A 13,470-nucleotide genomic window follows, 5' to 3' on the forward strand; every position below is an offset into this window, starting at 1 on the left:
TTATTTTTGGTAAACCGTGCCATCTCCCGGTCGAATTAAAGCACAAAGCATTTTGGGCAGTTAAGCAATGTAATATGGAGATGGAGTCTACAGGAAGATCTTGGAAGTTGGACATCCAGAAACTCAAGGAAATTAGAAACGATGCATATGAAAATGCTCGAGTTTATAAAGAAAAGACGAAGGCGTTTCATGACAAGCTAATCACTAGGAAGCAGTTTTCAATAGGACAAAAAGTTCTCCTATACGACTCCACCTTAAAAATTTTCGCCAGTAAGCTTCGATCCAAATGGATAGGTCCATTCATTATAACTAATTTATTCTCGAATGGTGCAGTGGAAATTCAAAGCGAGGAAACTCGGAAGTGCTTTAAGGTAAATGGTCAAAGACTGAAACCCTTTTATGAGAATTTTCAAACGCACACAGTTGAGGAGATTGTTCTCAAGGATCCCAAAACTTGAATAACAGGTCGTCGAGCTAACGACGTTAAACAAAGCGCTGTTGGGAGGCAACCCAAATTTTCTCTTTATGCAAATAAAATTTTTGGAAGGTAAAATGGAAAGTGAAAATGCATGTCGAGGATCGGTTTTGTCTAAGGAAAGACTTGGTACTTAAGAATGTCTATTGTGACTCACCTCTCTTTCCTGGGAACTTACCTGGTGCATTTATCACGACTATTTTACTAAATCCCATAATCTTGGTTTTTAATAATTTAAGCATAGCATTAGCTAAGCTATAAATTCGAGAAATAAAAATTACACATTTTATTTTATTTTATTTTATTTTTATTCCTTCTATTTTATTTTATTTTACAGGTAGACCTTCTAAGACAAAGTTGAAGCCCCTACGTCTTTTGAAACTCGATTAACCAGAATCGAGGAAGGAGTCGACTCTTTACGCACCTTAGTAATAGACGTTCTCACACACCTACGAGGCCACCCTCTACGACGTTGAAATACATGGGGAGTTTCTTTTTTCTCTCTTTTTCCTACTTATCCTTACTTTTTATTCTTCAAATTACATTGGGACAATGTAAATTAAGTAGGGAGACGGAAACATAAATTGGTTCTAATTTGCTTATCTGTTATCGCTGTTTTTGCATGTTTTTCGTGAAGGGTAAAATTTTTCTTTTGAGAAATTGGGATGGTACACTAATGGTTTGACCTATTTAGCTATTTAGTAGGGGTGTTCATTCGATTAACCGACCCGAAATAACATTAACCGAATTAACCGACCTTTCCAAATCTTTAACCGTTAACCGAACCAAAATTTTTTTAAAAAAAATTAACTGAACCGAAATTTTTTTATGTTAATTCGGTCGGTTAACCGAATTAACCAAAAATTATATGTTTTTTTTATTTTTGGTTAAAAATTAACCAAATTAACTGAATTAACCGAATTACCCAAATTAACCGAATTAACTGAATTACCCGAATTATCTGAATTAACCAAATTGAATCACTACATAATTAAATTATTTTTAGACTTTTAGACTTTAGTTTTAGTCTTAGTTTTAGAATTTTATTTTTATTTATTAAATTATTTGTAATTTTTATGATTGGGTTGGGTTGGGTAATTGGGTTGGGTTGAATACTTGGGTTTAGATTGGGTTTAGGTGAATAGTAGACCTATTTATATATTATAATTTTATTTATTAATTTTTACGGTTAAACCAAAAAAATTCGGTTAACCGACCGGTTTCGAACCGAATTAACCGTTAACCTAAAAATTAAAAAATAATTAACCGACCTCCAACTGAAAAAGTTCGGTTAATCGACAGATTAACCGAATTCGGTCGGTTAACTGAATTTTTTCGGTTTCACCCAAATTTTGCACACCCCTACTATTTAGTTCTTTACACATAAAACTTTTCAATAACCTAGACTTAGTGGGTAAGAAATTTTTAGGAATTATGAGTTTGCTTGACTGCCTACCTTATATCACATGTCAATTTTCTGCCTTTTCTTCTGTAATAATAATAATAATACTCCTCTGATATGAACGTTAAGAGTGAAAATTGGGGTTGTACCTTGACCGAGTAACCGGAATATGGTGTTTGGGTTGTCATCACATCTCGCGTAAAAAGGTTCGTGTGGCTGTCCAATTTCTTTGCACCCACTCTGCTAACAAGCTATCATGAGTAGGGCGAAATAACCCGCTTAGAGACATCCGAATCGAGTAACCGAAACATGGTGCTTGGGTTGTCATCATGTCTCCCATCAAAAAATTCGAAGATGTCTTAAGTACAAAAATAATACAATGAGGGGTAGGTCCTTCTTATTTCTTAGGCTAGGTTATTTGAGATGATAATATGTAAAGACTAAATTGTTGAATTGTGCAAACCATGGGGGTCAAGTCCTATTATGGAGGAAATTTTTTCTTTTGCAGATACATATAAAATGCTCGAGGACTAGCATGAACTAAGTAGGGGAGATTTGATTAAATGCTAAAAAAACATATTTCATGTAATTTAATTGGTCAATTTATGAGAATGCACCACTGATTTTTCCATGTTTATATTGAATTTTATACAGGGGTGCAATTTGGGGCTAAATAGAATAAAAAGAAAATAATTGGGCTAGATTGAAGAAAGGAGCAAAGAAGGTGGGCCAAAACAGAATTTTTCCAAGATGTAATTAGCTGAAATTTTATTTTGACTTAGTGGGAGATTATGTAGGGATTTTTATATCATGGAATATTTTATTTCCTTGATTTTCTATGGCTAGTGGCTCTTAATTTAGCAAAGCCACTAGTATAAATAGGGGGCTACTTTGTTCATTTAATCATCAAGTCTTTCATCAAGTTTTTAATCAAGTTTTCAATCAAGCTTTCATCTTTGGAATGCAATCTTTCCTTCATTCTCTCAAAATTATTTGTTGTCTTTGGTTTCTTTACTTTCAATTTATTAATTTCTAGCTCGTCACCAACCTACACTACTTACATTTTTCTTTTCCAAACCTTTTTCTCATTCCGTGTAACCTAAAACTATTCCACATATTAAGCCACCCACTTTTTACCATTTCAACATTTTTTTTCATACAGTTAGAATTCCGAAAGGATCGATTGTCTAATCGGTTTTTCGTGAACACATTGGCGTGCCAAGTGGGGATTGCTGTTTGGTTCCGTCAAGGGAAGTAGTAACCGGATTTAAATGTCCCACGTGGTTGAGAACATTGGTTCGAGCTAGGCTCTTCTAGAACGCAAAGCTGCCGGAGTTCTAAACCATGAACGTTTCATTGGTTGTTCGATCGGTAAGGGTTAGTTATAGGACATTCCATATCTAATTTACACAAGGAAGAGTTGGTGTCCGAGACATCCTTGGTAGCTATAACTAGCTTATTGGAAAAGAAGAGTTCATTTTATTTCGAGGATCGGTTCAAAGACGAAAAAACCCGTGCCTGAAGCTGAGCTAAGTTTAATTAATTTTTCTTCAGATTTATTTAACTGTTTTTATTATTTTGTTTTCAGCTTTTACTTTTTACGCATTATTTATTTATTTATTTCAGGTTTCAAATTTTATCCTCCCGAACTTCTTGGGCACGACAACTGCCCCGACATAAACCTGGTCAAGAGAGGAACAATTTGCAGTAAATTCTAGTCTCTGAGGGATCGGCCCTACTCCCTATACTGCTTAAATTTTCAAATTAGGCATAGGATTATATTGGTGGAATCGACACCCATCAATTTATAATTTTGCATGAGTTTTATCAAAAAATGAACTTTTAAATAATTTTTAATTTTTAAGAAGTAAAACTAAATTGACAGAATGTGTAAAGTTGATGATTAAATTTTGTTAAATTTTTTAAAATTAGGATTAAATTGATAGAATCTTTAGACATTGGAAGGTTAAAATTTATCATTATGCCAATAAAAGAAAGGTCAACACTAGTAATTTAACGTAGGAGTGACCAAAATATTAAATTTGAGTAACACTAGTGATTAAAATAGAAAGTTTTAAAATTGGGTGACCTAAACAAAAACACGCTAATAATTAGATGACTATTTTTATAATTTACCCTAAAAAATGTAAAAGCAAGTTAACTTTAGGTATTCACCATACATGACTAATCCTCTTGCCACATGTGCTCTCTTAAGAGGTAAACATACATCTGACCACGAAAATGTGCTCCATTTCCTTGAGCGGGAATAAACTCCAATCATATGATTAAGAGACGATACAAGTAATCATCACACTACACCTCATGATTTGATTAAAAAAATTAAGGTGTATAAATCAATAATGCGTATAATTAATCATTAATTTTTAGTATAAGTGTATGAATTAGTATTTTGTATAATTAATCGTTGTTTAATTGTTACTATTGCTGGTTAGTTTTAGGGATAGGAGGAATTATGGAAAAGTTTAACTCCTCAACAGAAGTCTCTTATCAATGCATTGTACCATGTTTTAACTAATTGTACCAATTTTAATATAATACGGTTGAGAATAAAGTTTTAACTGATTTTACCTCTTGTGGACCGTAAAAGATTAGAGATTTTACCAAATGGTACGGGCAACCATCAGAACCATCCTACTTTCCCTCTTCTTCTCCAACCTTCTTCCTCCTTTGCAATTAGCAAACAAGACAAACAAAACAAACAACAAATTTTTACAAAAATTATGATGATTTTATGATAAGGGGTCGTGGTTTTTTTTTGGCTTAATTTGTTATAACAAGAAAAAGTTTCGTCATGAATATGGTCAAAGTCCTTGGTGGTGGTGATAAAAATGAACGTTAACGTTGCATGTAAATTTGCAGTCACAAAAAGTTAGAGTCAAAGAGGTGGCGGCGGTGGTGGTGGATTTGGTTATATAATATATTGGAGGAGACGGTGTTTTTAATCAAAAAACAATGGAAAAGGCGGAATATACGGTGGCCAACAAATCAGATGATACGGTGGTTTGCTATTCACCCACCATGATCACTACAAATGGTGTATGGCAAGGTGATAACCCTTTGGATTATTCGCTTCCTCTCTTCATCTTGCAGTTGACCCTGGTGGTTGTCACCACTCGCCTGCTCGTTTTCATCCTCAAACCCCTACGCCAACCTCGAGTTGTTTCTGAGATTCTCGTAAGTTAAATTACTCGTATAATCAACAATCAAGCTCTCGTTGTTTTTATGTATCTTTTTTTTTAATAGCTGGTTTTGTACAGGGAGGAGTATTATTAGGTCCATCTGTGTTAGGACGGAGCGTAAACTTTGCCAACACATTGTTTCCTTTGAGGAGTGTGATGGTGCTTGAAACAATGGCGAATATCGGTCTTCTTTACTTCCTCTTCCTTGTTGGTGTAGAGATGGACCTTTCGGTGATTCGTCGAACGGGAAAGAAAGCTCTCGCCATTGCCATTTCTGGCATGATCCTACCCTTTGTAATCGGCATCTGTTTCTCTTTCATTCTCCACGGCAACGAAGCCGAACCCCTTGCTCATGCCACCTACGTTCTTTTCCTTGGAGTTGCTCTCTCAGTCACAGCATTTCCAGTGCTTGCTCGTATCCTTGCGGAGCTGAAACTTATTAATTCAGAAATCGGCAAGTTGGCCATGTCTTCTGCTCTTATCAATGACATGTGTGCATGGATTCTTTTAGCTTTAGCCATTGCCTTGGCAGAGAATGATTCTACTTCCTTAGCTTCCCTTTGGGTTGTTCTTTCTAGTGCTACTTTCGTTGCCATTTGTATTCTCGCTGTTAGGCCAGCCATTTCATGGATGATTCGAAGAACACCTGAAGGAGAATCATTCAACGAGTTTTACATATGTCTTATCCTAACAGGGGTTATGATCTCAGGCTTCATTACAGATGCCATTGGGACACATTCTGTGTTTGGTGCCTTTGTGTTTGGTCTTATCATTCCCAATGGACCACTTGGGGTTACTCTAATAGAAAAGCTTGAGGACTTTGTTTCAGGGCTTTTGCTGCCTCTCTTCTTCGCCATTAGCGGGCTCAAGACAGATGTAGCTTCGATCAGAGAAGGTCAAACATGGGGGATCTTGGCTGTTGTAATCGTCCTTTCTTGTGCTGGAAAGATAGCTGGAACTGTTCTTGTGACAACCTTTTACCATATGCCACTTAGTGAAGGGTTTACACTTGGGTTACTCATGAACACCAAGGGCCTCATTGAAATGATTGTTCTCAATGTGGGCAAAGATCAACAGGTCTTAGATGATGAGTCGTTTGCAATCATGGTCATCATAGCGGTGGTTATGACTGGGATCATTTCGCCCATTGTAGCAACCATTTACAAGCCGGCAAGGAGGTTCGTACCATACAAACGTAGAACGATTCAAAGATCAAAACCAGACGGTGAGCTACGAGTGCTGGTGTGTGTCCACGGCCCTCGTAATGTCCCAACAATAATCAACTTACTAGAAGCCTCCAATCCCACCAAGAAGTCTCCAATATGCGTGTACGTGCTCCATCTCGTTGAACTCACTGGTCGTGCATCTGCAATGCTTATTGTCCATAACACCCGTGGATCCGGTCGACCGGCTTTAAACCGAACACAAGCTCAATCAGACCACATAATCCATGCTTTCGAAAACTTCGAGCAAAATTCGAGTTTCGTCTCCATTCAGCCCCTCACAGCCATTTCCCCTTACTCCTCCATGCACGAAGATATTTGTGGGTTAGCCGAAGACAAACGTGTTGCCCTCATAATCATCCCTTTCCACAAACAACAAACAGTAGATGGAGGAATGGAAGCAACGAACCCGGCCTTCCGAACAGTTAACCAAAATTTACTCGCAAATGCGCCTTGCTCGGTGGGAATTCTAGTTGACAGAGGCCTAAGTGGTTCAACACGCTTGGCAGCAAACGAAGTGGCACACCATGTAGCTGTGCTGTTCTTTGGGGGTCCAGATGATAGAGAAGCACTTGCATACGGATGGAGGATGTGTGAAAATACAGGAACAAGCCTCACCGTGCTGCGGTTTGTCGCGAGCGATGAGTCACTCGCCTCTACAACAGAGTTGCCACCTCATATGCACGATCAAGATGATCCAAGGATTCTAACAGCAGAAACAGACGGCATTCAGGAAAAACGGTTTGACGAAGAACACTTAAACGAGTTCAGGACGAAGAGTGAGGAGAACGAGTTAGTTGTATATGCAGAGCAAGTTGTGAACAATGGGGAGGAAACAGTGGCTGTCATTCGGTCATTAGACATCCAGCACGACTTGTTCATCGTCGGGAGAGGACAGGGAATGTCATCACCGGTCACAACCGGACTTACTGACTGGAGCGAGTGTCCAGAGCTCGGTGCAATTGGTGATATTCTAGCGTCATCGGATTTTGCATCGACGGTGTCCGTGTTGGTGATCCAACAGTATGTTGGGTTAATGCCCCATGAAACCGCAGCAATACCAGATAGCCCACCTGGTCAACCAGATGACAAGCTTGCCAACCGGTGGACACCACAAGCAAGTGGAACTGCGACGCCTGTTTTCTAACTTGTACAAAATTAGACAACATTAGTGGTGGTATTGTAACATATATAGGATACTGATCTATCTGACTATAATTAAGAGCACATTCAAACCAAAACATGAGATACAAATCACAGTTACCTCCATGATTTCTTTGTCTTCTTAACTAAGTTTCTTTTCACTTTCTTTCCACCGTTGCATAGAATTCTAGTTAGAGGTTGCTTTTCATTTTAGCGAAATGTACATAGAAACAGAATATACGGTTCACAATTTGCATATGCTTTTCTATCTAATTCTTACCTACTTGTGTCACATGCCGTGGATTAAAGTATTTGACCATTGCACACAAAACGCTCCATGAAGGTCAACTAATTAAATAAATGAGACTCATTTAATCTTGTTAGAGTTGTGTAACTCAAATTCTAAGAGATTGCTTGCAAATCAAGGTAAACAAAATATATTTTCTTTTTAGAAGATTTAGCATTTATTAGTATAATATATTTAGCATTTATTAGCATAGTTTATTTGACTTACTAATTTAGCCTATAAATAGGTTCTTTTATAACCTTAGAAAATACACCCATTAGAGATTAGAACTTATAACACATTTACAGAATTTTGTGTTTACGTTTGGAGGGTTCTTTGTTTTCGGATTTTCGGGGTTTAGTTTTTTATCTCCATCTTTTGTACTCTTCGTTCTTTTGCCATTATAGTAAAATTATCTTTGCTCGTGATTTTTTATCCTCTTTGAAGGGATTTTTCACGTTAAATTTGTGTGTTCAATTTCTCAATTTATTCCGCTATTTTTTTTACTTGTTGCTTAATTGGGTCGATCCTAACAAATCCACTTGAACTAGCCGATCGATTTGTGAAATACATGAGATTTGAAACTTTGGTAGCATAGTGTAACACTCTACTAAAACTAGAGTTACCAATATAATTATTGTAAATTATAAGGGATAAAGATGTATAATTTAAATCTCTTAATTAGGACTCTCATTTTGTAGATAGACACAAATCTTGACCGTCGATGTAATTCAATTTGTATCTTTAAATATAGGGGAACTCAACTATAAATAGAGATCTTCCGCTCATTTATAATCACTTAATTGTAAACTTTTAAAGTAATAGAATACTTTTCGGAGCATTTACTTAAACACTTGGTGTGTGTTATTTTTGTTGTGACTTTTATGTTGTTTGTGGCTTCTTTCTCTTCAAGTTTGCTTCCGCTTTGCTTCAATGTCCTAGAGATTTTTTGCGATAATTCTCATTCTTCAAGAGTAAGATTGACTTAGGCGGATTTAAACTTGAGAAATCATCTAAGACTGCACGGTTTGTCAAACTAAAGTTCTAGCTCCGTGACACTTAAGTCTAGTTGCATATGAGCTTTATAGAATTTGCATATGCTATTTTATTCACATTCCATATAATTTTACTATTATTTGATTTTAATAATATTTACATAATTATGAACATGGTTTATTATTGTGTTGTGAAATATTATGCCAAATGTAATGAAATATTAAAATAATGATTCTTTGTAAGTAAACTTTTGATTCATATTGAAATGAAAAATTTGTTTTATCTAATTATTTAACATTTTATTATAGATTCTTTCATACTTTTTTTATTTTTATTACTTTTAAAATTTTATTTTATTCTTTAAATTATTTTTAAAATTAATACTTTTCTTATAAATTAAACCAATTCTCATTTAATTAGAAAATATAAATTTTAAAAATTATAAAATCATGTGCAATATACTAAAATGGGAACTAGCATACATAAAAACACAAGTTTAGAAAAACTTTTAAAGCGATGAAATACCTTTTGTTGTTAATTATATTACTAAATTGATATTAAAATAATAATTTATTGGTATTATTTTTAGATAGTAATATAGGCTTTTTGAGTGAATCAAGTTGAATCAGGCTTGGACCTAAACTTGAATTAAAAAAAAAATTCAAACCTCGATATGAGCCAATTAAAAAGCACAACCGATTTAAATAATCGTTTCGATCGATTTTTTTAACCTACTTAACTGACATTCATTTGAAAAAAATTAAACCTATCAAATTTCTTTATCAAAATCGATAAAACTAAACAGACATTGATTTAATTGGTTAGAATGGTATTCTCGATTTACTGAGTAATTTTAATGCTTTTTGTTTCCTTTCAGTTGCTGTTGAAAAAATAATTCATGCCTACATAACCCTTAAAAAACACATAAAAGACCTAACAATATGATTGGTTCGACGGAATGGAATGCTATTCCACGCGCTACAGTGATACATTTGATTGGTTGAAATTTGATTGCCGAATTGTTATTCCGTGCTGGCCCTATTACTTGTAAACACTGCAGATCCATTCAGAGGGTCGGGCTCTGAATTGCCTATTCAATACTTCTCGTAATAACTCTATTTCTTTTAAGACTAAAATCTCCTCCCACATTCGCTCATCATCCCGATAACAATAGCAAGAGATCTTCTTGGGTTTTGCATAAAATGCATCAGAAGACTCTCTGCTTTTGGGTTTTTCGTGTGGCGAATTTGTATAGGAGTGAGTATTCGATCGAGTTGAGTCGAATCGAGTAAAAAATTTTTGAGTCAAGTCGAGTCGAGTTAACGAATCCTATTATTTATACTCAATATTGTGTTTACATGGACCGATTATTTAACTAGTAGACAAAGTATAAGATTATTTAACTACATAAACAATATAATGGTTTTCCTTTTAACTTTAGAAAAGTTAAACATTTATAAAAACGACGTAGTTTTGCCTTTTAACTGAATGGTTTTGACTTTTAACTTTAGAAAAGTTAAATATTTATCAAAACGGCATAGTTTTGACTTTTCTTATTCGGATTTTCGGATAACTTGATTAACTAAAATAACTCAAACTATTTAATTCAAAATTTAAATTTTTTATCGATTTTTTCGAATCGAATCGGATTTTACTCACCCCTAAATTTACATGCAGTGGAAACTATGGAGAAATCGATGTCGAAGGCGGAGCTTTCCAAATAAATGTGCACGTCTCCCGTTGTGTATCCCAGCGATTGTGGGGTTGGCGAGGCTCTGATCAATGATGACGTGAACACTAGGAAGGGCGAGACTTCTTCGACTGCTGTCATCGTGGCAATACCTATAGCTGATAGTTAGTTCTTGTTTTCAACTATTTTTTATTGGCATACATATATATTATTTGAGTTTAATTTCAGTTAATTTGGATTTGCATTTGAGTTTTTAGATGCGTTCTTTCACTTCTTACTTCTTGATTCTTGAATTTACAAGTGTCCTTTGAGTGATTTTAATTCTTGATTCTTGATTCTTGATTCTTTCAAAAATTTTTCTAGGTTCAAAACGAAATAGCTTTTTCATTAGGTCATGGGTTTTCAATTTTCAGAACTTTCTATGTTAAATGTTCACAAAAGCTGGGTGAACAATCACTAAGCATTTCTAGAGTTTTTGAGAAGTGGGTCTCCTTAAAATATTAAATTTAAATTATCAAAATATTGAATTAGAAGCCCAAAGTTACCAAATTTTTGAGGGTGCATGAAACCAGTGAAGAAAGCTGGAAAGAACGAGCATCACTTGTGGGAGAAAAGAGATTCAGCTAGCTGTTACGGGGTAAAATGATAGTAGGAGAAGACTTAGTCAAAATAAGCTAGTTTAAGTAAAACAGGGAGTTTTGGGGTATTAGTGAAACGGTGTGTTTTAATTGTAACCGAATTGTGCCCACGTCATTACTTTGTTATTCCCTTAAAATATGCATGTGCTGCATGGGAGAGTTTTTTTATTGAATTACGGAAAGAAGTTTTCAACCAACTCTCTCTAATCTGTTTCTTTTCTTCTTCTCGTTCCCAAAATTTCTGTTCATTCTTCTATCTTCTATCAAAGGTATCAGAGCTAATCGGTCCCTCTAATGGCTGGTGATGGAGTGACGACTCGTTTACAGAAGGAGATGGGCAGCATGCAGCAAGAAATTTCAAAACTCCAGGAGGAGTTTGGCCGTTTGGAGACTAAAGTCGAGTTCCGTTTGCAGGAGTTCAATGAGGAACTTAAGGGAGATTTGCAAGCTCTTTTGGGTCAGTATTTTGGACCACCTCCAAAGAATTCAACTGGGAAGGCCACAGCCGACAAAGGGAAGGGAGTCTTGGGGGCTCCTCCGGGGTTTCTACCTAAGGATCCCGACTTACCACAGGCTCAGGCAGATCCGTTTGTCATGGAAGGGGGCAGTGCTCACTTGAGGGAGCAATCACTTGTTTCTGAAGCCTCCGTGAAATGTAGCAGGCTGGACTGTCCCAGATTTGATGGCACCGACTTCAGGGGTTGGTGGACCAAACTGGAGCAGTATTTTAAGGCAGAGGAGACACCAGAGGCTAATAAGGTCCACCTTGTGATGCTGAATCTGGAAGGAAGAGCGTTAGAGTGGCATCATTTTTATTCTCAGCGAAACGGGGGTTTGCATAGACTATCGTGGCCGGCCTATTTGAAAAGTCTACAAGATCGGTTCGGGTCTGGACAATTTGGGAATCCAATGAGGGATCTGGTCAACCTGAAGCAGTAAGGTACGGTTGAGCAATATCAGGATCTGTTTGTAGGATTGTTGAATCAACTGCATCTTCCTGAGACTTATGCTCTTAGTATCTTTATTAGTAATTTGAAGGCAGAAATAGGCCACTATCTAGATTTGTTTGAACCTCCCACATTGATGGAAGCTTTCCAGTTGGCCAGGAAAATAGAAGTTTTTGTTTCTAACTCGGGAAAAGGATATACATCGTCGGGGGTTAGTTCACCGAGAGCTTTAACCACCACTTCGTTTGCCTCAAGGTACTCTTCCTCGCCTACGAGAACTATGATGGAGGCGTAGTCCAATAGCAATGTATCGACTAACAAAGGAGGATCTAAGGTCATATCTCCAGCGTTGATGGCTGAACGGAAACAAAAGGGCCTTTGTTTCTGGTGCGGGGTTAAATATCACACAGGTCACAAGTGTGTGAAGTCTCAATTGTATCAACTCTTGTTAGAACCACTCTCAGATAGTGAAGCCGATGAATTTCAAGAGTGTTCTGAGAAGTTAGAGGAGAATGGTACTGACGAAGAGGTTCCCAAGTCTCCTATCATCTCGTTGCATGCCTTAATTGGACTACAAGGGCATAACACGATGCGGGTGACTGCTCGAGTTGGATCCTGTGTGGCTGTTTTTTTAGTCGACTCTGGTAGCACTCATAATTTTATTGATTCGAGGTTGGTTAATAGACTGTCGTTACCAGTGATTAACCAAGAGAAATTAAAGGCGTCAGTCGCAAATGGCAGCTTCTTGTTCACGAGAGGGTTGTGCCAGGGAGTTGCATGGGAGGTGCAAAACCACAAATTTGAAACGGACTTTATGGTTCTGTCTCTGAAGGGTTGTGATATGGTTTTGGGGGTACAGTGGTTGTTGGCGTTAGGGGACATCATATGGAATTTTAGCTCGTTAACGATGCAATTCCAGTTACAAGGTGAATCTTGTAGTATCCAGGGCATTGTTCCAGGCGCGCTAGCAATTCGAGACAATGATTTAAAGAGTTTTGCCGTGGTTGGACAGTCGATGGGTCCGTATGTAGCAATATTAAGTTCACCAGAGCAAGTATTGCTCTCATCTATGGGGGTCGAGGACCTAGAGAACCAGCTTCAAACGTTGATGAGGGAATTTGAGGATGTTTTCCAGGTTCCTAAGGGTTTACCTCCTAGAAGGATACAGGACCACAAAATTCCTTTAAGAGATGAGGGAGTTATGGTTAAAATCAGACCTTATCGCTATCCAGCTTTTCAGAAGACCGAAATGGAGAGGCTTATTCAAGAGATGCTCCAAGTAGGGATAATTCGGGACAGCACCAGCTCATTTGCATCCCCCATTGTCATGGTTAAGAAGAAAGACGGGAGTTGGCGGTTGTGCGTCGATTATAGGTAACTCAATCAACATACAATCAAAGATAAATTCCCTATTCCAGTCATCGAGGAGCTATTGGATGAGCTAGGGGAAGCTCGAGTCTTTTCTAAACT

General features: G+C 36.9%; 1 protein-coding gene across 1 annotated transcript; it reads left to right on the top strand.

Annotated features, from left to right (window-relative positions):
- Positions 1 to 4,850: 4,850 nt before the first annotated feature.
- Positions 4,851 to 7,447, top strand: LOC105780763 (cation/H(+) antiporter 15). The gene is made up of 2 exons (XM_012605258.2): positions 4,851 to 5,072; positions 5,156 to 7,447. Exons 1-2 carry the CDS (start codon positions 4,851 to 4,853, stop codon positions 7,445 to 7,447), a joined length of 2,514 nt encoding a protein of 837 aa, XP_012460712.1.
- The last annotated feature ends 6,023 nt before the right edge of the window (positions 7,448 to 13,470 follow it).

Source organism: Gossypium raimondii, chromosome 4 (genome assembly GCF_025698545.1).
Source record: "Gossypium raimondii isolate GPD5lz chromosome 4, ASM2569854v1, whole genome shotgun sequence".
NCBI lineage: Eukaryota > Viridiplantae > Streptophyta > Magnoliopsida > Malvales > Malvaceae > Gossypium > Gossypium raimondii.